This window comes from Camelus bactrianus, chromosome 6 (genome assembly GCF_048773025.1).
Source record: "Camelus bactrianus isolate YW-2024 breed Bactrian camel chromosome 6, ASM4877302v1, whole genome shotgun sequence".
In the NCBI taxonomy this organism is placed as follows: domain Eukaryota; kingdom Metazoa; phylum Chordata; class Mammalia; order Artiodactyla; family Camelidae; genus Camelus; species Camelus bactrianus.
Window position 1 is genome coordinate 67,692,900 of NC_133544.1, and position 27,879 is coordinate 67,720,778.

The 27,879-nt window shown below is 35.2% G+C and overlaps 1 protein-coding gene across 1 annotated transcript in view; it reads right to left on the reverse strand.

Moving 5' to 3' along the window:
* Positions 1-27,879, reverse strand: part of AQR (aquarius intron-binding spliceosomal factor) — an 85,535-nt gene extending 57,656 nt beyond the window's left edge. The window contains exons 1-13 of the mRNA XM_010965105.3: positions 27,610-27,879; positions 24,968-25,024; positions 24,361-24,401; positions 19,170-19,205; positions 15,498-15,618; positions 13,328-13,468; positions 11,450-11,518; positions 10,293-10,393; positions 7,845-7,921; positions 5,874-5,938; positions 4,657-4,773; positions 3,140-3,253; positions 1,430-1,533 (exon numbers count right to left, since the gene is read on the reverse strand). Coding sequence (XP_010963407.1) covers positions 1,430-1,533; positions 3,140-3,253; positions 4,657-4,773; positions 5,874-5,938; positions 7,845-7,921; positions 10,293-10,393; positions 11,450-11,518; positions 13,328-13,468; positions 15,498-15,618; positions 19,170-19,205; positions 24,361-24,401; positions 24,968-25,024; positions 27,610-27,684 — 1,118 coding nt within the window. The 5' untranslated portion in view covers positions 27,685-27,879. The remainder of the gene's footprint in view (positions 1-1,429; positions 1,534-3,139; positions 3,254-4,656; positions 4,774-5,873; positions 5,939-7,844; positions 7,922-10,292; positions 10,394-11,449; positions 11,519-13,327; positions 13,469-15,497; positions 15,619-19,169; positions 19,206-24,360; positions 24,402-24,967; positions 25,025-27,609) is intronic.

The following is a 27,879-nucleotide window of genomic DNA, read 5'->3' on the forward strand; positions in this document are numbered from 1 at the left end:
TTTCACTTTGAGAATAAATTTTTCATTAACAATATGTATGCTAACATACAATGGATTTTAAATGATTTTTGAAATAAATTAAATACTAATTTAATAGAACTCTATGCTGTTATTTAAAAGGAAGTAGACCTATGTATTATTAAGAGAGTTATTATTATATCCTCATATAAAAATGAATAACCAAAATAACCTTAATTTGTTTCAATTTAAATAATCAATTAACTAAACATAAAGAGTAAAGGACAACGGAGAGATAAGAGAGCACAATAGTTAAAAGTTAGGGCTCAGAATAAAAATGAATAAAATTTTGCCATTTGGAACAACATGAATGGACCCTGAGGCCATTATGCTAAGTGAAATAAGTCAGAAAAAGAAAGACAAATACTATATGATCTCATTTATATGTGGAAATTAAAGGAAAAAAAAAAAAAGAAACAAAAGATAAAAACAACCCCCCCACCTCAAAACCAAGCTCATCGAAAAAGAGATTAGACTGGTGGCTGCCCAAGGTGGGGGGTGGGCAAAACGGTGAAGGAGAGCAAAAGGAAGAAAATTCCAGTTATTAAATAAGTAAGTCATGGGGACGTAATGTACTGAACGATTATAATTAGCAATACTGTATTGCATACTTGGAAGTTGCTAACAGTGTGGATCTTAAAAGTTCTCACCACAGGACAAAAAAATTCTGTATGTATGGAGATGAATGCTACCTAGGCTTGTGGTGATCAATTTTGCAATAAACACAAAGATTAAATCATTATGTTGTACATCTGAAACTAATATTTTATGTTAATTATACCTTAAAAAAAAAGGCTCAGAAATCAGACAGATAGGTTCAAATCCTATCTCTGCCACTTATTAGCTGTGTGACCCAGGTAAAGTACTCAACTCTTCTGGCCTCAGCTACATTATATGTACAATGGTACCTACTCCTCTCACATAAATCAGGATTAAATTATTTATATACTAACAGAGTACCTATGACATAGTAAATAAATGTATGCTATTACTGCCACTTTCAAAAAAAGTATATTAGCAGATAGCTAAGTGGCAGAGAATATTAACAATTTAATAAATTTTAAACATGCCAACACTTTCTTATGTCTTACCTCTAATATCACATGATGAACATTTATTGCTTTCTGTTGTTTACAACTGATACAAGCTTTCTGTCCTACCTTAAAAAAATGTAAGACCTAGGAAAACTATGTAAGTTGTGAAAAATATAAAATTTTATCAAAAAAAAGACAGAAGATATATAATTATATTTAAGTGACTCAAACTCAAAGATACCAAAAGCTACAGAGAAGCACTAGTTCTAGTCGTTAACATACAGTAATGCAGCAAGTAACATTACCTAAAGTAGTGCAAAACTAACTAAAAGCAAAAGAGGAAATTAAAGTTTGGTTGTCCTTTCATATTGCCTTACCTAAGAGGTCCAAAAAACTTGACCAAGGATTCCCGAGTATCTACTTCTGCCACATTTGAGAGGGCAAAATCATACAGTTCAGGGAAATGTGCAAAAGCAGCTCTCTGAAAAAGAACAGCCAAAAAAAAAAAAATTAATGCCCACATATTAATATAATAAACTACAACATATCCTGTATAGTGGAAAAGTATTTTTTAAAAAAATTACTGCACTTCTCTTATATACTTCTCATATGTGACCTCTGCCTTATTTAGCCAAAGGCATTAGATATAATGGGAAAAAAACAAAATTGTTCTGGCAGGAGTGTATGTTCTAGATCTTAAACGGGAGTCAATGTTCAGATTTTGATTTCTAAAACTGTATTTTGAATATATATGAAAATAACCAAGAAGGTCAGCTTCACTGACAGGAGGGGAGAAAAACAAAATTAACAGAACATTTTATTATCAAGAACTGGTCTAACAAAACTAAAAGAAATTCCCAAGGGTAATTCCTACTGAAGAGATATCTTGAGGGAGAGGCCAACAGGACAGAGTGCTTATGCCCTGCTTCACTTGGAAACTTTGGAAAGAAGAACCTCACAGTGTAACACCTCCAACCAACATGGGGTAAGCTGCAAGAAAACAGAAATAGCAGCATTATGCCGACTTGATTAAGTATGTGCGTGATAACATCCCTAGTCTTCCTTAATGCCCACGTGGCACAGAGAAGACCTAGAAGTTCTCATGTGCACCGTAGTGAATGACACAGAAGGCTGCCAAGGTTACGGATGAGCCTGCCATGAGATGACTACAGGCAACCGCAAAATGATCCTGCAACCCCAGCCTGAAAATGGGGCAGCCAAAGCTAGAAAATGAAGGAGAGTAGCTCTCAGGAGAACTCTAGCACCACCATGAACGAGGTCAACAGCCACGCTCCGAGCAAGCAATCATTGTGCCTTGCTGGTGCCAAGAGAACAGCCACATGCCACACCAGCCACGGTTACAAGGGCAGAGGCAGAAGGACAAAAACACTAATGTTCTGAGAATAGCATAAAAAGACGTCCAGCTGGGACAGTGTGCAGATTACTCCTCTCCCAATGAGGCTATCTCAGTGTCTTCATGCACCCAGAGGCCATTTTGGGGAAGAAGAGGGAGAGCAGAGACTCCTTGAGAGACAGTGGAACTGATTACGAAAGACAATTTGCACTTTAGTTTGTCTCAGTCTTCATGCCCCTGCAAAACTCTTTAAAATGTAAAGAACTGAATTAGTTTATACTGAGAAATAAAAGTTTCCTTTTGCCACCAGAGAAGTGGAGTTCAAGAACAAGATGAGATCGCTAATAGAAACAAGTAATTTGGGGACATATCTGAGCTGTCCTGGTAAATTTCAGTCCCATTACATGTGTATATCTTTCAAACATACAAAATATTTACACATAATTTGTCAAGTTGAAATCCTCTTTCATAAAAAAAAAATTTACATGCACCAAATTGGCCCAGTAAGTCATATTTCTGAGTGTCAAATATCAGTATACTGATTCTCAAAATTTATGACTACAAAAGTGAATCTTCTTTTTCATGAATTCATCAGAATTGGCAATATTTTAAAAATTCAAGACGAAAACACTATTAAATTAGTACCTTTTCCTATTTGTACTATACAAAACTTAAACTGTTGATGATCCAACTTCACGGAGCAGAAGCAAAGGTTATAATGCACTCCAATTACCTGTAGAGAAGTAATTCTATCATAGTGAATCGTAGTCATCTCATTCTCCGTCAGAGCATTTCCAGTCTGGTCGTTAATCTCAAAACCAGTATAGAACTTAAGCATGTCCAAAAGCTGAAAGGATACATTTAAATTAATAAACTGTGTGAACATAAGAGCAAGAAAGCAAGAAAAATGCCATTAAAAGTAATAAACAAGTTCATATACTTTCTCAGAGATACTAAAAAGCATTGGAATGTAAACACCACAGCAAACATTTCAGAACTTATGCAAACATGTTTCACTTATGTGCAAATAAAGTATATGACTTGTGAATAAATTGTTGAGTCTATTTCATATACATCATCTACTACTACAGGGAAGAACTTAAACTGCAATCCCCATACTAAAGAGACATTAAAGATCTAATCAAAGGAAGTCAAGCACTTTAATGGGAAAAAAAAATCTAATTACTGCAAATTTATAGAACTACACCACTAGAGGGAACTCCTGAGGTCTTTTACTTTTACCACTTAGAATTTTCTGAATAAGGGTTTTGCAATTCACAGTTAGAGATACTCTTCTATATGCATCTATTAGGAGAAAACAGCAAGGCTGGAAAAACTAAGTTATTCATTCCTCTCTTCGGTCTCCATGGCCATTGAGCCCTTCCTCTGGCTTGGTTCCTGCTAATGAAGGCATGCTTTCCCCCTGTGGTGGCAGCATCAACAGAACTTAGGGCTGCATTCACCCCAAATTTTTACTATTCTTAACTCTAACCTATGGCAGATCAGATATTAGGATTTTAATATATTGATAAATCACTGGAAACTTAATAAGAAATTTAATAAGAGAATGGGAAAAAAGGGAATGTTCATGCTCACAGATACAAGATAAAAGAATTCTTAAGAGAATATGCAAACACACATTAAAAACTGTATCTCCAACTATGATCGCATTAAAAGGCAAGTATTAGAAGTATGTTATTAGACTTTTCTTCCGGATGACATTACAGGTAATGGATAACCCTGAAACTCTGTCTTCCTACCCAAGGCAGTAAACAAAATACATCTGCCTTCTCACTCAAGGCAGCAGACTAAGTGCATGTGCACTTCCGTGCTATCATCTGCCTGTCATCCCTGTCACCATCATCTTATGGAAACTCAGCCATGATATCAGGGCACAGCTCACTCAAATTAATGCTCATCATCTATTATGTTCACAGTGGTTACTGACATAAAATCAAAATACACAAATAACTGGGACTATGTAGCACATAATTTAGTCCAGTAATAAAGACACATATGATTAACAAAGGTTATAATATAAAATAGAGGCTACCTGCACAAGAATGAATTCATTTTGTACATTAAGACTGGATTTTACTTTAAAATGACTAATTGGGAATTTATATCATTCAATTCAATATTTAGCAAAATTTACTTTGTGCCATATCCCAGTATTCCCAGTTGCATGGCCAAGAAAAGACCAATTTAGAAATGAAAACCATAAGTATGTTCAGATACATCAATACTCACCTGGGAAAAAAGATGGCCATCCTCTTCCCTATGAACAAGATTGGAAAGGTAACAGTGAACCAAAAGGTGGGAGTCATCCAGGATGGTATTAAACCAGCGCCTTGTGGGGAGGAGGGCCTGAAGAAAATAAATACCATGACATTAAGTCTGCATGTTCTCCCAGCTAGGGGTGAAGTCTACTGATACTTAGCTCAGAAGTGTTAATCACACACAAAGTGCCCTCAGCCCCCCAAAAGATACTGTTTATAAAGTAGGGGTCTAGTCCATGTTGTAAATAAACTCAGTGGTAATGTTTCTAAATAAAATTCAGTACTGAAAAAGTCTCAGACATCCTGGCCAGTGGTTTTCAAACAAAATCCTATATGATATTCCAATATGTATTGTGTGTAGGTTTAAAATCAGAGAAAAGGGAATAGAAACTGCAAAGTGGAGATTCCTTTCTTGGTTTCCTTTTTCCACATTCCTCTATGACATAATCACAGTTTAGAAACCATGAATCCAGCCAAATATTCTCATTTCAAAGAGATTATTGAGATCCTCAGAGGTTATAAATTAGTCACTGGCAGAGCTGGAATTTGAATGAAGACTCATGAATGACTGCTGGTCCAATACTCTAATCCTCATGTCAAGAAACAACCCTACCTCTCCTGATAAGGATGGACAGAAAGGATTTTCTTTCAATTTCCTGCATTAAAGTGGGAGAGGAAAGGAAAGGAATTCAATCTAAATTACACTAACTCTGCATCTGAACTTTGCATCAAGATGTTGCACCTAATAATATGGAATCTTCTTTAAGAATCTTAATTTTAAAGATTGGCAACAGCAAGCAGCTAGCAATATCTTTCTTCATCAACAATAACAGGCACATTTAGAAAAGTGAGATCACTAATGAGATGGCCATAAACCTACGACTTCAGCCTCTATGTAAAACTCTGTGAGGGGTAGTCAAATGTGACAGAAGGTAAACTGCCATTGCTGGACTCATGTTTAATAACCATATTAAATAATGGTTTCTATACAAACAGCAGCCATTGGACAGGCATCTTCTGAAAACTTCAAGGGTTAAACACTTGACCTTCTCTATAAGACACCTTGAAATAGGTATAAAGAAAGGCCGGTTTGAGGTGATAAAGAAACATTTCATCATATATAGTCATATGCTTAATCTTAGCCTCCTGCATGATCATGTAACAGAAAAGTCATTGCACACTTCTTACCTCTAGATCAATCATAAGTTCAATGAATCTTTCACAGTAATGAACTTTGTCCATAGTGACAGGTTCTAAATATAACAGAGAAAACATATTAGAATTTTCTTACTTAGGTCACTCCATGGTACTCTATCTTAAAGCTGGCAACTATTTAGTTATTTAAACAAGGTTATTTGTCTCATTCATCAGGATTGGACTAACTGTGACTCAGAGAATAGACTTCACTTACATTTCAAGAAGGGCAGGTATTATCCTTAAATTTAGCTCTACAAATATGAGAAAATGAGAAAACTAGCTTGGATCAGAGACACATTTTAAAAGTAAGAGCTGCAAAAATATTTTTGAAGTGTTAATTTTTAAAAATCTGTACTGAATGATTAATTTTGAAAAAATTTGAAGATTTAAAAACCAGAAAGGCAGTTTTATCTCAGTTCTCGACATATTTTTCTTATTTTCTACACACACTAAACATTGAGGACTTCTTTTATATGCATATATGTATACATACAAAGATATGTACATATCTTTAGACTGCAGAGAAAACAGGTGGGGAAGATACACAACAAACTGAAGGGGCAATTTTTGTGATTTTTTTTCACTATATATGTATTAAATTTGACATTAAAATGTCAATCACACACAGCAATAAAATATTTTTAAAATCACTATCTTACTTTATGTTATTTATGAGCATTAATGTACTATTTTAAAAACATTTATTTTTGTTTTTAAAATAATTACAACCTTGAAACATGTTACACTTTCAGAGTACAAATCTTTTTTTTCTAATGCCAGGAAATGTTCTACCATTTTATCAGCTGAAAGCATCCTGCCAAGAGTGTTTCAACTGAAAAGGAGATAATTTCAGGTCCCTACTGCTGCTTAGTCTAACCCCCAGCAGGGAATAACCCAGTGCTAGACCTGCAGAAGGCACCCTACAAAGGCTTAAGTATATCCACTTATATATTTGTAGTACACAGGAATATAGAAGGCTTTATGTGAAGAAAGAAATGTGAATACTTCTGTGACTACTATATGGAAATAACACATGCTCATAATCTAAAGCCTAAGATAACATAACTCTAGAATTTCATAATTGGGAAAGAAAGACCTTAGAGAACATCTACACTAGCTCTTCAATTTCCAGGTGAGAAACTGAGGATCAGAGGAAAATGACTTGATAAAAGTGTAGAACAAAGTAATAGCTGGTTAGAACTGAAGTTCAGGTTTTCTGAGATACAGTCTAGGTCACACAGCTGTAAAAACTAAAGAATTTAAAGGAGTGACTTTCAAGTTAAATCCACTTAAACAAGGCCTCTGGTGCTATCTTTTGTTCTTACTTCTGTCAAAGGAAAATAATTTTGCCCAGAATTTTTAAACTGAGCAAAATGTAATTAGCTCCTCTTGGTACGTGGGTCTATAATACAAACGCACACACGTATGTATATCTATACGTAGTACAATCATGGTATATTTTAAGGTTTATATCCTACATGGCATTTACTTATATTTGTTTTACCAAATAGGGGCCACGGTGGAGGGAAATCCTTCTCATTTCATCTTGTAGCTCGTATGTCAAAATAATTCTCCTCTTTCCCTCCAAACAACAGTATTTGATATTGCTTAAAAACACTACTCAGTACCATATTGTAAATGCCATATTGATAGGGTCTGTGACTGTCTTGTTCACCATGTCCTAGAACCTTGTTCAGAACCTGTGTCTTACAAGTAAGCTCAAAAAATTTTGCTACATAAATGGACATTTCAATAACAATGCTGGTGCCCTCAAATTAGGTGAATTTGTAAGGCAGTCACAATATTCAGACTGGTAACATACTTGAAAAGGGAAGGACGTACACTTTCTCAATATAATTCAAAACCACTCTAAGAGCAGTTCTTAGACCAGAGATGAGTAAATACTGTATGGGCATCTAAGTGGTAACTTCACAAATAAGCTGAGAGAAGGAAGACAGTTACCAGAAAGCGGGACTGACTTCAGCACAGAGATAAACTTCTGGATGAGCTGTGAAAGAAATCTTCTTTCTTGATAGGCTCTAAAATAACAGGGACGAAATTATTTTTGAGAAATAATTATTTCAAAAGTAAAAATTAAATGTCAAATCACCTTTCTCACACTGTTCAAAATATTCCATTTCTCTCTGAAATCAGGACCATAATTTGAACACACAACTTCTTCTCTGTATAAGCATGGCACCACATGAAGAAAAGAAGAGCCTCTCTGCTGGCCTAATACACCAGCTAGGGAATCACCTCTTTCTTCCCACTGTAAAAGTTTTCACTTGGGATTTAAAGGTCAGGACTAGAAAGGAGTCTTCAAATTTCATTTACAGTCTGCCCTTAACAACAAAAATCTAACTTCTAAATATGTAGTTAGAGTGAGATGAGCAATTTCATCCTTTAAGATGTTTAAATTACTAAATACAATAGAGTATTCAATGTCTAAAGATTAAATGTTAGTTTAAAAAACAATTTTTCACTCATTACTAATTTAAGATGCACTCTGTAACAATTAATCAAAAAACAATCTGTTGGACAGAGCTACAAAGGATTCTGCCAGTCCTGTTGCAAATACAAAAGATAGGAATGACTAAAACACACCGGAAATGAGAAGTTATATAATGTAATTAGTAGCACAAACCAGCATTAATTAATAAAACTGGCTGACATTAATTCAGCACTTACTGTGCCAGGATCTGAGCTGTGTGAAAGACTTCATGCAAACCATCTCACTGAACACCGACAACAGTCCTTTGAAACAGGTACTACTGTCTGGATTTCACAATGAGGCTCAAAGAGGTGAGGTAACTTGGCCAAAGTTACACAGCATGAGAGTGTGAAACCTAGATAAGCCTGACTGTAGATCCTATATTCTCAACAACTATACGTAGACTAATTACTATGAAAAGAGCTGGTGTTTCCATAAAAAATACAGTGTGTTTTAGGAGTTCAGAGAAGAAAGCACGGTGGCCTAAAGCAGTTGGTCTGGAAGAGAGCTCAGAAGGTTAACCTTCAAACATGTAGAGTGGAGGGAAAGAGTAGTTAGGGAAGGAATGTTTAAGAAATGAACAGTCTACTGATTTGGAATTAAATCACACTGAGGTAATGGGAAGAGAGTGCTTAAATTTTTAAAAAGTAGTCAAATGATGCAAAGATATCACATAGTTAATCCAATCAAGAGGCTGTTCGTTGGAAAGATATCATGAAAAAGAGGAGACTGGAGTTCGAAATTAAAGGAGGGATATTCCTACTCCTGTCCTAATATCCTGTTCTTATAGCTTTCACTTCCTTCCTCCCAAACTCATTTCTCTGACATCCAGCTTTTTTCAGTTCCTCTCATTTACCACCAGCATAACTCTAAGCTTCACTTCTTTTTGTCCTCAAGCCTCTTTTCATGGTTTACATACCTCACTAAATAATCTCACTCCTACTCATGGCTTCAGTTACTAGCTACAGATGTACAGACTACTCTCCTAAGTGGATGAAAAAATAAGACAAGAGTCGAAAGAAGTTATCATAGGCCCCAGGGAAGCGAGTCCTAAGCATATGTATGTAAGCAGAGGGAAAAAAACAGTGAGAGGAAGAGAGCACTTTAAAATGGAGAGAGAAAAAGGATCACCACTAGAACAGTCATGGAGTACATAAGGCAAGAGCACAGGCAGACCAGTTAGCCTCAAAGAGAGAGAGAAACTCTTAGAGCATGCTGATTCTGTCCCTGTGTCCTACAAATAGCATTCTGTTTGATGAAATAAATACTTGCTATCAGACTTTTATCCAATTGATAATAATTACTATTCAAACAACCCATAACCCTCCCCTACTTCTTTATTCCTTATACTTGGTTTGTTTTTCTCCTTGGTATGGACTACCATTTAATATGCTACATAATTCATCTGTTTATTGCTTCCTTCCCCAACTAGAATGTAAGCTCCACAACAGCAGGAATTACTTTCCATTTTGTTCTCTGCTATATTCCCTATACAGTAGTACCCAGCAGGATAATAAATAACCAATATTTGTTGAATGAGTGAAGTATATAAAATAGAGTGTATAAAAGTCATTGTTAAGAGTGAGGGTGTAAGAAAAAAAAAAAAAAGAAAAGTTTGACTGATAGCCTGAAAACTGTGGAGAAAACTGAGAACCATCCACAACAGACAGACCATAATGGACAGCAGGCAGGGAGAAGACCAGTGATACACTTATCACCAGAGCAGAGATAAGGGATAGAAGGAAAACATGGTCATATTCTGGCTTCCTCTTTAGACTTTTGTGAAATATATGACAGTCTAAGTAAAAGCACTCCTTAACCATTTATTTGGTTCAGCACTACGTAAAGGAAACAATACATCAGTCAACACCACAACCCAGCATAATAAACCAACATGAAACAAAGCTTTGGCAACATACTGTTCTCTTGCTTCTGGATCCATCTTTTCATCATTCTTTTTAATCAAGTTCCAGAATTTTCTTAGTTTAGGTGTCTTTTTTAATTCTAATTCCAGTCGTGCCTGAAAGAGTGATATGAAATTAAATCACCAGTAATTACAAGGATAAAGATTAGATCAACTATTAGCCAGCCTTCTAATGTAGGGATACAGTATAGAATAACGGGATAAAACTGGAAAGCAACATGACAAAACCTGAAAACTAAGTAACTAGTAACTATATTTTTAAAAACTATTCAATTCTGACATGTTAATAGAAAACAATAAGACAAAAGAATCTACTGTTAAGATTTTAAGCTCCATAATACATTTTCTTTCTTATTTCTAAAATTAAAAACTTTAGTTTGAAAAAATAAGCATTAACATTTATGAGCATAGTCATTAAAATTCGAAAAATGAGTCTGAAACAATGAACATAAAACAGCTATCACAGCTAAACAAGGAAATGTCCACACTACCACATTCTTCCTTATGGCACTCATCAGTTTTGAACTCAGTATTAATTATTTATATATGCCTGTTTTCACCCCCATCATTGGTACCTATGAATGAGCTTGCACATCTGGGTGTCTGCAAAACCACCCACGTGCATAAAATGCAATTCTGAATAAGATTATACTGAAATTTGAGAGTTTTAACTTTACTCTCTAAGATCTGTTAATTTGTCATTGCTACTGGTGCATATTATATAATGAGAATTAGATGAAAAAAAAAATGAAGTTGTTAATATTAAACATGATTCAGATCTTCTATAGCTGAATGTACATCCCAATCAAGGGAAATAAAGAAGTCAAGTCTATTTAGTCTCATCCAAAGACATACATACAAATAACCATATTTTGCTAAATTAACTCCTTTTCTCATGAGCAATAGATATTACCTTATTACACCTTATAATAATGAAATTAGGTGAAACATATATTAGTCTACACATAAAAACTTTAAAACTTAAAAAAAAACTACACCTATGATTAGGTTAATGCACAGTAAATTAGGTAAATTTTGTAAGCAGGAAAGGGGATTTTTAGCTACCATTTTACATTCATACTAAAGCTACACAGTCTAAAACCACATGTTCCATTTACAAATACACATAAACTTCTGAAATTAAATACTTACAGGCTGTAAGCCCATCCACATTGGGAGGGAGATGAGCTGCTGTACCTGACTTCGTATCAAGTCTACTTCCTGTTTAAAGCACGAAGAGAACAAGTTTATAAACACACAAGCATTTTAACCAAAGTCTTTACATAAGGAGCATACTGCCTTTTTAAGTGCTGGGAGGAAAACACACCATCAATACTTTCAAACTAGTGATATTTTATTATTAAAAAGCTCAATACTTTTTAAAAAAGACACAGCCAAGCCTCATTACTTGAAGATTTCATATTCGTAGGTACCAATCCCTTCTTCAACTTGCAAAGATGCACTTGTAACCCAAATGCAATACTCCCGATGCTTTCACGGCCATTCAGACAGTAGAGGGCAGAGGCAAATGTGAGTTGCTCAACACACACATTTCCCACTGAGCCTGAACAAGGTGATGCTCTGCCTTCTTGCTTCGGCTCTAGTATTGTACACAAGCATCCTTGATATGGTCTATTTAGTGCTACTTTTTCACACTTTTGTGTTTTCTCTTGGTGATTTTGCTACTTAAAATGGCCCCAAGCACAGGGCTGAAGTGTTGTCCAGTGTTCCTAGGTGCAGGAAGGTTATGATATGCCTTACATAGAAAATACGTGTGTTAGATAAGGCTTGTTCAGACATAAGTTACAGCACTGTTGGCCATGAGTTCAATGTTAATGAATCAACAGTATACATTATTACATAAGGCAACTTTAAATAGAACTACACATAAAACAAGGCTATGGATTAATCGGATGATGAAAATGTGACCAGAGACTTACAGGAACCTAACCCTGCGTTTTCCCTATGAGCAATGGTTCAGTTTTAGCTAATTTAGTGTTCACAGCCACTTTATAGAGCATAACTACCTCAGATAATAAGAATTGACAGTAAGCTGGAAAAAAATAAAGTATTTCAATAATAAGCTAGCTTTCAGGTTAATTAAATTTACACCAAACTACTAAGACTAATTAAATCTTATTTTTGTTCAATTTCTGATAAGGAATCACATCCATTCACATCTGTTTAGTTTAATAAGTGTTTAAAAAATGAAAAAAAAAGCAAAAAAATTTAAAAGTAATACTGACATATTGTGAATTTTTTTTTTTTAATGCCTTTGCAGGATTTTTGTCAGGTAGCACATGGAAACAGATAACAAACATCCATCTACCAGCACTCAGTCCTCAGTGTAAGAAAAGAATCCCATGCATTCTTTTGCACGGGTCTAAATGCACTATAAATTCAGAAGCATCTATCTTTAAATAAGCAGGTATATGCCTTCATTTAATCACAGTAGAGAAGCAGAAATGAAATATTATTATAAATATTTATTTTTTAGAAATCTTATGAAGAATGAAAAACTTGTCATACACAACCCAAGAGATTTTCAAAGATCATATAACCACCCCTCATCAGTCAACTCAAAACATAACACTCTGTTCAAATTCAGAGACATATAAACAAACAAAACAACAACAACATAACTCTCCAGCTGACCTACTAGCTTAGGCATGAAGTACGACTGAAAAGTAATGAAACTATGTTTTTGTGTATAGACTACAACACAGATCTCATTACTCAACGTGCATATTAACACTCTTCGCCACTCTACATTTGGAGAATTTCAGTTCATATTATCATTTTACTTAGAGGCTAGATAGAAAAAAGAAGAGATTAAGTCTAAATCTATTAAAAAGCAAACAGATCTTATAAAATGATTTCACTCTGAAGGGGCTGAAATCAGGCCATTAGCATTATCCTCATTCCTCATGAGTATGGATGAAGAGCTGGCTATAGGGGTAACCTCATCTATATTCAACTCAAAAGAACAAGAAAACTTGAACATTTCCCCAAAAGATAAAGTAAAATTACCAAACTATTGAAGCAATGATCAAGAAAAAGCAGTAGGACTGTCTGTTCATGGAGTGAAAATTCACCATCGGTTTCAGCTAATGCCGCTTTCAATATACACTTGAAAAAGAATGGGAAGTGGTCTGGCTTCTTCTTAAAAGTCTGGAATGAGAAAGAATAAAAATGCATTTTGAAATGACTTGCTCACCGCTTTTTCGCCTTTAAACAACACTGGCAGACTTTCTAGGAGTCTGTTAACAAAACCTACTACATTACAAAAAGATTATTTGCTTACTTATAATTAACAGCAAAATATAGCAGGTCAAATATAGGTTTCTGGCAGGACTATGTGAGAGTTGCAGAAACCTTCAGCAAATAAAATAATGGCTTTAATTCCTTTATTTTTTCTTTAAGGATTATGCTGGTAATTAGTTCAGGTTTTGTTTTCTTATTAAAGATCTGAAGTATTCAAATTCTTCTAATTTAAATAAAAGAAAAAACATCTTTAGCAAAAACTATACTTTTCCCACTCTAATTAATCTCAAGGACAGCCTTGAGATTTCCTTTATATTATCTCCTTACCCGTAACATGTAAATAATGTAAAAATAAAAAAGATAAATAATGTAAATATATTCAAGCCTCTCTTTGATCCACCTCCCCACATAGTTCCTTTCTGTTACCTCTCTCATCCTTCATAGACAAGCGCTCCAAATGTGTGGTCTACAGTAGCTGTTTTCACTCACTTCTGTGAAACAGGCTTCTGCCCACAGCGCTGCCCTGAAGCTGTACGGCGATCAAGTCCAATGGACTCTTACCAACCGTCAACTCCTTTTCAATGTGTTGAAAGCACCACTTCCTCTGTCACTTTACAGGCAGTGTTTCTAGGGTTCCAGCCCCATTCTTCTCCCCCTTCCATATTTCAACTGCCAAAAGCTAATGATTCCAAATATACATCTTCACTCCATACTTCTCTCCTTAGCTCTAGGTCCTTAGATTCCTTTGTCCACTAGACAATTTCTTCTAGACATTCAAAAGCAATTTAAACTCGGTAAGTCTAAAACTCAATTCAACAATTTTGTACCCTCCAAAGTATTCCTCAACCCTCTTTCTATCTATCTCGATAAATGGCACTCTCACCTTTTACATTTGGTGGCCCAAGCCTGGAAGGTTACTGAAAATAATGCCCTTCCCTAAGTTACTTCAATCATCAAATCCAAGCAATTCTACTTTCCAAATCTGTGTGTAACCTCTTTTCTTAATCTGTATTGTCATTTCTCTATTTCAAGCTGTAATCACCAAAGTGGTCTTTATAACGTGCAAGCTGATCAGGTCATTCTCTGGCTTCACTTTCTCTTCCTATAGTAGTTTGAAGGAACTTCAGGAAATCCCTAAGATGGCTCAATAAGACACAAGGCCTTTAGTTTCCTTTGGGCTCTAAACTGCCATAAGATGGTAGTCACATAATGAATATTTGAGTGAAGTGTCAATGGTTTTATCTTAAAGAATGTAAAACCTTTTCATTTTGGAGACTGTCCCCTCAAAAGAGATGAGAAGCATCCATGCCTTTCCTTCATGACTGGAGGGGAAAAAACTCTTTTGATGAGCTGACCATTTCACGGTGGCCAGAGAAAAACCTAGATTTTGGTCCTCTATTAGCTGACCAAGGCTCTATTATACCAACACAAAGAGAAAATGTCAGTCCACTAGAAATTTCAAAAAGGGAAAACAGATCCCACATCAGAGGCAAAGAGAGAACTGAAATTACAATAAAAGCATCTCTCTTGACATTGGAAACACAACTTTATTCATCTAAAACTATAAATACACACACCTTGCTGTGAAACAAGGCATTCATTCGAGCATTACTATTTGTGCAACTTAACACAAATTTTACTTTATCTGATGTAAAAGTCTTTATAATCCATGCCATTCTTTGTTTCAAGCACAAAGCAGAAAAACAACTCCACATTCATAATTTTTAAATTCACAATAAATTAGTTTAAAGGAAGTATTGAAACTGAAAGAAATCTAATACTATTTTCATACATCCATTCTTTTTCTCAACATTTATTTTATTATTGGATAAAGTCTGCTCTAGAAACATTATTTATTATCGATAAAAAGTTTGCAACTTTGTAATGGCTTAAGCGGGCACAGTAGGAAAGCTGTGAAGTAATTTAAATCTGTTACCTCCCAAGCTGGGACATTTTCTCTGAACTTCTCATTCACCATACAGCAGATTGACATTAAATAGGCCTTGCTGGACACTTCTGGAGAATAATTCATCCAGAGGTAATTTTCAAGATACTGGCTATGAAGAATAAAAAGGCATAGAATATTTGATTAGTTATTACCACCTCATTATAATATACCACTCCCCTGAAAAAGCCTAACTTACAACTTTCTGAAAACATTTTGGAAATCTGTATTTGTACTTTTGGGAATCCTTTACAAATTTACCTATAATATCGGTCAGTGCTACCTACTGCAAATGTATATAGCAAATGTGGCTTTGGTGAATGAGAGCCTTATACTTTCAAGTAAGAAGATGTCAAAGGTGTCTAACATACATAATTATCACCATTAGAACACTGGATATTCCCTCATCTAAGGCTCTTCATGGAGTTAAAAATAAAAATATCTGACAAATACCAACTCTGAAACAAAATGATATGATGGGCAGCTTCACAGATAAATGTATCTGAGAAATTAACACGAACTCTTATCAGGATCAAATGATTTCAAGAAACTAAGACAGAGACTTAACAATCAAAAAAAGGCTTTGTTACTTAGTTTACAAGGTATTCAACATAAACCAATTTTCTATGTAACTGGCATTTCCCCTTCAAGATGTCAAAACTCTTATTTTAAAACTTTGGTGAAAAATATTCCTAAACAAAATAAATATTTCTGATTTCCAAAACAAAGCTTAGCCATTTCTTATTCAGAGTAGTAGAAACATCAATTACCTTACTAGGCTATAAAATACTCTGAAGCACTAATGCAAAAAACCAGAACTTTTTGATCCTATTTTAAATCACCACACATGCATAACTTTTCAAACATTTATACATGCATGTACACTGAGGTAAGGTGTATCTGCTATAGCATATAATTTTTCTACTTCCTCTTACGCTTCAAAGGTCTGCTCATGTTGGTATTTCCCTGGGTCTATCTTTAGCAATCCCTCTTGTTTAATTTGCAAGAGCCTAGGAAACTGGTAAATAGTATTTTATCCAAAATGATAGTCAAATGGCTCCAAGTTAGAGACTATTCTTTCATAAATAAAAGGCATGAAACTTCGTATCATTCCTTTCTTATAAGCTTAATTTCCTTTTCCCTGGATTATGTCCTTTAAGACCTTCTGTTAGTAAGCCTGTTAGTATGAATCTATCTGAAATCTCTTTATTTCATGAAAGTTTAGCTGGTGATAGAATTCTTTCTAAATTGATATTTCTACTTTTCTATGTATTAGTCTCATTCTACACTCTTTTATTACACTTGAGAAGTCTACAGTCAATTTGTTCTTCTTTGAGTAATCTTTTTTCTCCAGCAGATTTTAACATCTTCACTCTGTCTTTGTTGTTCTGTTCACAATTTGCTATACTTTCTGAATCTAAAAGACTCATGCTTCAACTGTAGAAAATTATTAACCATCATTTATTCTAAATTGTCACTTCTTCATTCTTTCTAAATCTCTTCTGAAATTCCTAATGGACTTTCTCATCCTAGCCTCCATATCTTTTAATTGCCTTATACATTCTCCATCTCTATTTCTCTTTGCTATTATTTGTTAATTTCCTGTTATAAATCCCGATTCACTAATTTCCTCTTTAGCTGTGTCTAACCTACTATTTAATTTGTCCACTGAGTTTTTAATTTGAATTATTTTTATTTCCATTTTTCACCAAACCTTTCCACTTTTAGTGTCTTATTCCTTGTTCACAGATTCTATTTCTTCTTTTATACTTATAATAATTCTAAATATAATGATTTGACAGTATATCAATTATTTGATTATCTGGGGTTTTCTGGCAGAAGAAGGTATCTGATTCTATTCTTTGTTATTTCAACTGAATCTTGCTTTAATGTGCTTTGTAATTTGGGAATTTGAATTCACTTTTACCAGGGTCTTACCTGTAGGAATTTTTTTGCAGTATGGTTGGAACACATACGCTTTCAGAGTATCTTTATATTTGTGTCTGCCAGATGCCCCAGGGATATTACTGGCTTGCCACAGTTTTTAACAGCAATATTTTGGGTATTATCGGACTACATAGCAAATTCTAAATCTATTGTTTACATTTTTCAGATGAGGACTCTGAGAATATGAGAGTCAATGATTTGCTCAAGATGATGCAGTATCTCCACGATATACAGATGATACAGACCTAACTCCAACTACATCTCTTTAATCCAGACTTAAGGACTGTTCAATAATTCCCTGATCCTATTTTGGCAATTGCAGCAAATACAATTATATAACATGTCCTTCTGAGTTTCATCAAAGACTCAATTCAGACTCTAGCAAGAGACCATCAATTATCTCTACTACTAACTTTAGACTCATTATATCTGGAGACTTGCACAGAAAAAAGTGGCATTCTCACCCAGAAATCACATAAAAGCTCCTGGAAGGTAACAATCTGCCTTTTCAGTTATTAAAAATCTTCCACTGTCATTGGTGCCTTCAACCTATTCTGTTGCTTACCCCTTCAGTTCCCACAATTCTCTTGGTATCTGATATTTGCCAGGACTACAGAATTCTGGTTTTATCCTAATTGTGTATCAGCATCCTCTTGATTTTTAATCTTCTTGAAAGATGGCATAATATGGTAAAAGGACACATTAATCTAAGGGCCGGATGCATCCAATTTCTAGCCCGTGTTCTCCTCTATAAAGTAAGGAAGGTCTTACTGGGATTATTGTGAGGATTAAATGAGATCATGTATTCAATAACATAGTTCTTAGAATAGAGTAGGCACTCCATTTACAAGTTAATTCATAACTATAAACCTCTATTTCTCTCTGTAAAAATAATAAGAACACTTACTTCATGCTATTTTTTGTGAGGATCAAATCAATGTATGTAGGGAGTAAGCAGGTGTTAAAGAGAGACTGACTTTGACACAGAAAAGACCTCAAGGGAGTGCGAAGAAGCAGAAAAACCATGAACTTTGGCATCAGATGTTGGCATCCCAGGTCTGTCAATTACTTAAACGCATTATCTTGAACAAATTACTTAACTGCCCTGATGTGTTTTTTCTTTCACTGAATGGAAAGTATAATACTGACTTCGCAGGGTTGCTGTAAGTGCTCTGTATGCAAAATGTTTAACGCTGTGCCTAGCACAACGTTCAATACATGGCAAATATTACTATTATCAGTAACAACCTTGGCTTTTATTTCCAGCCTACTGGCCACATCTGGTTGTAATATAATCTAAATCATAATCTAAAAATTATATATTCTTTTCTGTCTAAAATATTTGTAAGTGGCTTAGCTCAGAACAAGGCTGCCTTGGTATTAACAAGTTACTTTTGAAGGAAAAAAATGGCTATAGAACACACTCCAATTTACTCCCAATGATCACTAGAGGAACCAGAGTTCAGAAATTGCTCAGCACACACCACCTTAATTAGTGAGAAACAACTCAAAATACAGTTACACTGACAATGGAGCATCAACTTTGAAAACAAAGGATATCACACACATATTCCAAAATAAGCCAATCACAAAAACATAAATCTTCAAAAATTTATAATTAATTTCTTATGCACTCACAGAAAGGTACAGAAAACTTAGCCAAAAGTTAATCATTCTGTCATCTTTAACTTTATCAAAGAAAAGTCTTTAACTCACCTGAATTCCAAGAGCATTATCTTTCTGATGGCAAATCTAAAAATATGAAAATAAATAATAAAAATATGTAAATAGAGAATATACACATTTCTCAGTTACTAATGCAGATATATTCTGGAATCTTGTTTTAATATTGACTCGTATGTCCGAATGATCATATTTATTTATGCACTGAAGGCAGTGAGTTTTGCTTTTAAAAATTGCTGTTTATATTTTGTTTCAGGATAGTTGATTTTGTTTCAAAAAATTATCTAAGAACAGTTACTTATATCTCACTCATATAACAAACACAATCAGCACCATGACATACAAGGATATAACACACTGATTAATAAGCCATATAATTTTAATCAAAACACAAATGTTCATCAGTATTCATAATACTGGATCACAACTGCCCAGAGCTAGCCTGTCTCAATTTCCTAAGCACTGACTAACATTCTTTCATGTAATATTGAAATGAAAACATTCTGCTGAAATCATGCCTTCCTATAAACTTGCATCTATATCACAAACATGGGAATCAGATGTTTCCAACGTTTTGCAGTCTTGACACTAAGTCTAAAATATTAGAAAATTGTGGAGGGAATATCAGATAACTTTTGATATACTTTAAAAAATAGAAGTGTTTTGTTTTATATGGAAAAATGATATGGCAGGTACAGGGTATCCCTCTAAAGGTAGGTTCAAATGTCCACTAATTTAGTTTTATCATTTTATATATTAGACATAAAGTAGCCAGACCAGAACACTGCCACTGGAATATTATCCTCCAGCTTTCAAAATTAAATGTGTATGCATTATAAATTTATAGTACCCCAAGAGACCATTACCCTGTCAAAATCCTATTCCACTCAATTCTGATCTCTTAAATAGTTTCACTGAGCAAGTAACGTCACAAAACTTTAGTGAGAATGAAATGGAAGGTTTTAACTGTGGAACAGCACAAAGGTAGAACACTGCCAAGGCACTGGCTTCTGTAATCAGCCAGGCCACTGAGAGGACACAACAGCTTGTGTGGCGCACTCTAGATCTCCAGCTGCAGGCATATCACTTTAAATGCATGTTGTGCAACAGAATTCAGGGCCCACTGTGCAAACACCTGCACACTTAATTTCTTCAGCCACAAATAGGAGGTCATTGATGAAAGGAAGATCTTGGCTCACAAGATAGATCAATATACTGGTCATAATTCAGTGCCATCTTGGCAACACCTTTAAACGTTCTGGGACCTAGTTTCTTCATGTACAGAAAAGGTGCAGTGGCCAATTTTTTTTTTTAATGACCTGACAAGTGAAAAATCAGTTTTGATAGGTCAAGATAGAGCAAAAACACTCTGAAAAACACTCAGCTTCTCTTCTAGCAGTCTTGGTGGTATTCATTAAATTTGGGGTTTTATGCTTCTGTCATTAAATGTATATATATATATAAAATATAAAAATGGGTCTAGGGACTAGACATCATGCCAGAAAACTTTTAAAGATAAGGATGAAAAATTACAAGTAATAATGACAAACATAAAGGATTTGGGGACAGTTATTTTATTAAGTTACCAATATTTACTGAGAGCATGCTTTATAAAGCCTGATTCTGTCAAGGGTTTAATTTTCATTTCATTAAATCCACTCAAAGCTGGATAATTCATGTACAATAAATTGGCTCTATTAACTGTATCTTAACTAGATCATTACATCTGACTTTAAAAAAAGAGTGGTAGGGACATGCAAAAGGGAGTTTCTTTGCTGCTAGAACTGTCCTCTGCCTCCTCTCTTGGGATATGGTTGTATGAAAACATGAGGTCTGGAGCTGTGGCAGCCCCTTTGCAACCACACAGGGAAAGTAAAAAATTTTGTTAAAAGGCTGACAAGGTCCATGATGTTATGAATTTCTGAACTAGCTACTTCCAGATTTATTGTTAAATAGATGATTAAAAAATCAAATAACAGTGAACAAAGGAAGTCAGCCACAGAAGAGTACATGTCATGTGATTCCATTTATATAGTTTAAAACCAAGCAGAATTAAGCTCCAGGGTTCATGTTTGCATACTTAGATACTAAAATGGTGAAGCAAAGTGGCAAACAAGGGCTTCTGGGAAGCTGACAATGTTGGCTCTTTTTTTTTTTTTTTAACCTCACTGGTGGTAATTCAGAAGGCTATATACACATTTCCATACATTTTATGACTTTTCTGTATCATTTCACAGAAAAGGGGCCTAAACATTTTTAATAAAAAGAAATATAAACACTGACAAAAGTAAATTGCTCTATATAAGTCACCCCCTTTTTCCAGTATAAAAATCACCTGGATGGAGTCACAACAGGATTAACAATCATACCAAAGTGTGCAGGTTAAGAGAGTCCTAACGGGGAATGAACCCTGTCCTGTTTAAGAACAGAGTATTGGATAAGAGCCAGAAAACAAGGAAAGAGCCAGAGAACAAGTTAGAGGCTGGGCAATAAAAAGAGGATAACAGGGACTAGCACAGGGTAGTTGTGAGGATAAATGCACTACTATGTACAAGGTGCTGAGAATGGAATCTGGCACACAATTAGCACTCAAGAAATGACACTGTTATTTTTAATATTTAAAAATCAAACAGATAAAAATACATTAAGACAAGCTTGCCAAATTTGATAACGGTAAGGATGGCAAATATGAATACACCACATATTGCATGGGGATTGGGCAATGTGGTATTTTAAAATCTATCTAATTTTGAGATCATAGAAGTGATCATTTATACCATAAGAATATGATAACTTATTGATTTAATTCCCAGATGCCTCCCAGGAAAATAGGAATGATGTTAAAAAAAAATGTATATTTTAAGAACTTTAATGTATAACATTAAGAGTGCCTTATGGCTACAAACTGCCTATTCTGATAGCCTACAAACAAGTTAATGAATCTTACATCAAGCCATTTCCTGTGAACGAGCATATAACAGAGCAAAACGGCTTCCACAAGGCACTAGTCTAAAAAACAGTTATTCAAATTTTTAAATATATACTACAGTTTATGTGTTATACAAGTGCATTTAACTTTTGAACTTTGAAATTTGGGGACAGGATGCAATCAGTTCACTTTTATTCAAGTATTCAAAAATGTGTACAAGACGAGGAAATGGCTGTAAAGAGTGCAATGATAAATCTTAGGGAGCCCAGCCAGTGACTGCTAATTGTTTCAGTAATTAAAAGATAATTTAGCCAAGTTCATATAACTTAAAAAACAACCATTGGCAGCTTTTAGTTGTTAATTATATAAAGGTTATCTTCAAGGAAGCAATGTTAATAGCAAAGGCCTAAATAAAAAACAAACAAACAAACAAAATATCAACAACAAAACCCCAAGAAATCCACTGAAGTGTAAGGAGGGAAAGCCTGTTCTGAAAAGAGGCAGAGAGCTAGTTCCGAAGGTTCAAGGTAATTTCCAGATTGGTATATCCTTAAGATGTGACAAAAAAGGAGCCTAAAACTTGTCTACCCACATCTTCAGTTCAGTTTCCTCAGGCAGTTTCAGCCATACTCACCCTCAGACCAAGTCATGTTACATATCTGCTCAAGTGTCTATCTTCAGAGAGGATCCTTGCCTGATCATTCAGTCTAAAGCAGCAGTCCTTGTTGCTGTACCCTAACCACACTTTAATTCATAGCATTGACATTACGTATCTGTATATACTTCGTCTGTCTAGATAAGAATTAGAACAAAAGCTCCTTGAGTAGGGATTTTATCTGCTATGTTCACTGATGCACCCCTGGCATTGAAATGGTGGTTGATACAAAGTAGGCTCAACCCAGTCCTCTCTTCAGAGCTCTACACCTAGATACCCAAATGCTTATTCTACACCTCCCTCTGCATGGCTCTTCAGTAGCTAGAATTCAGCATTTCCAAAAGCAACTAATGATCTACACCCAATTCTACCTCCAACAACAGCAGAAATTAGTAATGGCACCACTAATCACCTGGCAACCTTTGCCAAAAACTTTGGAGTCGTCCTTGATTCCTCTGTTCCCACACTCACCACATCCAACTACCAACCATCTTGTCACTTCTCTCTCAGATTGGTAACTCCTCTCTATCTCAACTTTCTATGCTACTCTAAGCCATCATTTTCTTGAATCTGACTACAACAATATTCACCTAATTTCCTGCCTCTTTCCCTCTCCAAAATTTTAAAATATCACCCTCATGCTTCCAACACCACTAATTTCCAATCGCTCTTCAAGTTAAAAAAAAAATCCTTAACATGGTCTCCTCCCTACTTCTACAGGCTCAAGAATAAATCAGTAAAACAAAATGACTAGCCTCATATTTTGACACTGCCTTGCAGTTGCCTTCACAGTATTTAGTAAAATTTACCTCCTAAGACTCAAACACATGCAAAAAAATTTACCTCCTAAGACTAAAATACAAGAAAAAAAAAATCTGAGATTTTACAAGGTTTATGACAGTCATAACATAAATGTTTCTATTTCATATCAAAATGATTAGTCAATTACCTTTTAAAATACCCACTGGATATATATGTCTACAGGTGTAGATATGCAAATAGGTCCAAGATACATTGTTTAAAAAAAAAATCCATGATGTAGAATAGTACATCAAGTATAAACTCTTTGCTGTTTAAAAAAAAAAAAAACAAGAAGTAGAAGACAAACATATATATACATAAATAAATTACCTGAGCATTAGGGATAGGAAAGTTGTACTGAAACTTACCCTCTCCTGCATATTGTTCAAAATAATCTTTATTTTTTAATATATATATAGTTTATACATTATATACAAAATATGTATTTTATTATTTTGCATTTATTACTATGTATGTTTTACTTTTATAGTTTTTAAATACTCTTTTAAAAAGATTTATCAGAAAATAAAAAAATAGTATTAGTTAAATTCAAATTTTAAAATCTTCATACTTACTCTTCCTCACATTCCTTCAAAAACAAAATAAACCCTCAGGAACTTAATCCCTCTAATCTGAGCCAGACATTAGAAGGGAAAGAAATATCTTATTATAGAAATATCTTCAGCAGCTAGATGTAGTTTCCCTAGTCACCATCTCCTTGATGACCAAATCAACAAAAGAAAATTCCAAGTTTATGATTACGTTCAGTTTAGAAGTTCAGATAAGATTCAAGTTGGTCCCATCTAGTTCCTATATACAAAAATTAAACTCATTCCTACCTTGATTTGACAATCTCTTTCTCATATATATCTTCAATTACCTGTTATTAGAAATATAAAAATGTTTAATATCTCAAATAACTTTTTTTAGACTCTAAATTGAGAGTTTTCAATCACTGAAATTATACAAAGTAAGTTGGTTTAGGAAAGTTATCAAATATTACTGCTACTGAAACAATACTTAAGAAATTTTTTATAACCCCTAATTACATTCCTCAAAATGAGAAATAATAGAAAGAAAAGTAGTAAAAAAAATAAATAAATAAATAATAAAATATATCTACACAAAAATCTACAATAACGATAAATCAAAAACAATCTAAGAATCTACAAACAGGAAAATCCACACACATTTTTTTAAAAGCTTAAAGGAAATACAACAAATGATAGCAGAGGTTACCTTTGTGTAGTAATTTTTATTTTCTCATGTGTAGCTTCTGTATCTTCCAAATTTTCTATTATAAGTAATTATTACTTTGGTAATTAGAAAGTCATTAATTTTAATTTTTAAAATATTATGGAAAGCTTTTGTTGAATTAGCTCTTGAAAGAAAGATAACAAAGAGCATACTTATTCAAAAAGTATGTTGCAAAGCAAAAATACGTACCTTTATATCAAAAGGTGATTTTTTCTTGATATGAGGAGCCCAGTATTTACAAGCTAGCTGCAAAAGTAAACAGTTTAAACAGTAAGTCACAGATTCATACCACTGTAGAGCTAAAAGACTGAGACCACTCAGTGACAAGCTGTTTCTTAACCGGGCACTACTGCATGGGGTGGAGTGACACAGTAATCTACCTCTTAAAAGGATTGGCTTGCAGATCAGCTAGAATTCTTGGTCCTAACCCAGCGAATGCCAGTTATGTCCTGCACAGCACCCTGCCACTGCGATTTAACAAAAACAAAACATACTCTTCTAACTACCCCGAGGGAAACAGTAGGGTGAAGTTAACCGCAAACATCTTCAGCTTAGAGATAAGGAAACCCAGGTCTAAAAAGATCAAGTGAGCTGTCCAAGACTACAACTGGTTAACAGGTGAGCCAGTACTAAAAACCAGATTCAAAATCTTCAGGAATGTTGATTTGTAAAACAATAAATCTTTAAGTGACTAGTACACCTCAGGCATACTTAAACAAAACCTAAAAAACACACTGCAGTTTATCAGCGGGTTATTAGAGTTGATATGTTATATTTCAGCAGATTAGGTTTTACGTGAAAACGCAAATTTTAAATACATATACAGGCATACCTCAAGAATATTGCAGATTTGGTTCCAGACCACCATAATAAAGCGACTATCTCAATAAAAAAGTCAAATGAATTTTTCGGTCTTCCAGGGCATATAAAAGTTATGTTTATGCTATATTGTAGTCTAGTAAGTGTGTAACAGTATTATGTCTTAAAAAAAAGTACATATCTAAACTTAAAAATGCTTTTATTGCTGAAAAAAAAGCTAACCTTCATAAAAAAAGCAAGGTCTCTGAGTTCAGATATTTGATCTTCTTAAAACTAAATTTTAACCTCTACATCTCATTCATTCAATAATAATTAAAAAGCACCTTCTCTGGTCAGCTGAACCAGGTGCTCAGAAAGAAGCTGGAGGGGGAAGGAGAGAGGGGAGAGGAGGGACAGGGAAGTGGTATGACCCCCACATACTCTCTGCCCTCATCTCATACCATTCTCCCTGTTACTTCTTAAGTTCGCTATCCTGGCTTCTTTACATCCACACTGTAAGGTATTTGCACTTGCTATTCCCTGGGCTGTTTTCCTGCTCTTTCCCAAACTGGCTCCTTTTTTGCATTCAGGTCTTAGCTCAGATGTCACCTCAGGGAGGACTTTCCTGACTGCTTTTCATACACCCCATCCAGTCTGTCATAAAATCTTGTTTCATTTTCCTGGTAGCACTAATCACTGTCTGCAACTACACTATTTGACGGACTCATCCCTCTAAAACATAAGCTCCATGAAGGAAGAAAACTAATAAATGACTTTTACCACAAAAATTCAGGTATTAGGGAGCTCTAATCTAGTTTAAGTTGTCTGGAAAAGCCTCTCCAAATGAATGTCGGTAGATGACAATGAATTAACCATATAAAAAAGGTGGGGGGAAAAATGAGGATTCTAAGTAGAAGGAACAATGTTGAAAGGCCAGGAGGTGAAAGATAGCTTGGCACAAATAAGTGCAGTTCAGTATGGCTAAAGCATAGTTAGAAAAGGAAAGAAAAGGGAGGAAACAGGGTATCAACACAGGCCAGATCACAAAACACTTTGAAGGATTCTAGTCATTATCCTAAAGACAATTAGAACTCCTTAATGATTTTAAAAAGATATGTGATATGATCAGATTTGCACTTAAGTAAAATCACTCTGAAGAATAAGCTTGTAGAGAGCAAAAGGAAAGATAAGAACATAGGTTAGGATGCCCAGGTCCAGGAAGAAAACCATGGCAACCTGGCTTAGGGCACGAGAAGAAAACAGATTTAAGAGAGATTTAGAATGCATAAAAGTGGAGGTTAGAAAAGGAAGGACTCAAAATGACTCCTATGCTTCTGCCTTGGCAAATCTGCTAAGACAGGGAACAGAGAAGAAAGAAGCAAGTGAGGTTCTGCAATGAGCTACTTGCACACTTATCCAAAACCCAAAGCAACAAAAAAGGACTAGTAACGCTGCAGAGAGCTACAGGATCGTGTTTCCCCATTCAAAGCAAATGCGGTTCACAACGCAACACAGTGAACAGGTTCCAAATGAACACTCTCCGGCAACAGGGTTGCTCTCTTCATAGATGCACTTATTTGGAGAAGGTGTCTTGTCAGATTTTCGCCATTCAGCTCAAAGATCAACGTTTTTTTTTAAGGCTAAGAATAAGTCTATCCCTCCCTTAATCCTCAGTTCAGCATCACCTCTGCTACTAAACCACCTTGTCAGTCTCAGGTAGACTGGGATGCTCCTTCTGTGAATCCACCGCTCCCGCGACAAACTCTAATACAGCAAAGCTCGAGTAACAGCTTTCTTTTTATGTGTCTGTTTCTCTTGGAACGTGAATTCCTCAGGGTAGAGCCTCTGTCACCATGGCATCCCCAACACCTAGCTCAGTGTACACAGCAGATACTCCAACAAAAAGATCTGAGTGAGTGAACTGACGAACGAATGCCGCCTGGATGCTCCCGTTCCCGAGGACAATCCCACCCCTGGCCTCGGGGCCTCAACACCCTCATCTCTTCACAGACACCAGACTCGCCCGAGCGCACCTGAGTCACGAACTCCGCATTGATCTGGGACACCGTCGGGGCCACGATTTTCTTGGGCTGAGCAGGGGCCGTCATGGCTGCACTCTCCCTCCGCTCCAGAGGAAAAGAAAGGACCGCCCTGAGAAGCGGGAAACCCGCTGCACTTCCTCTAAGAGGCGGCTGCGGTTACCAACTCCGAGATGCAAGAACCCGCGGGCCAGAATAGCCTCCACTCTTACAACCCCACAAGCAACGCGTACAGCAGCCCGTATTCTTCGGGAAACGGAACAA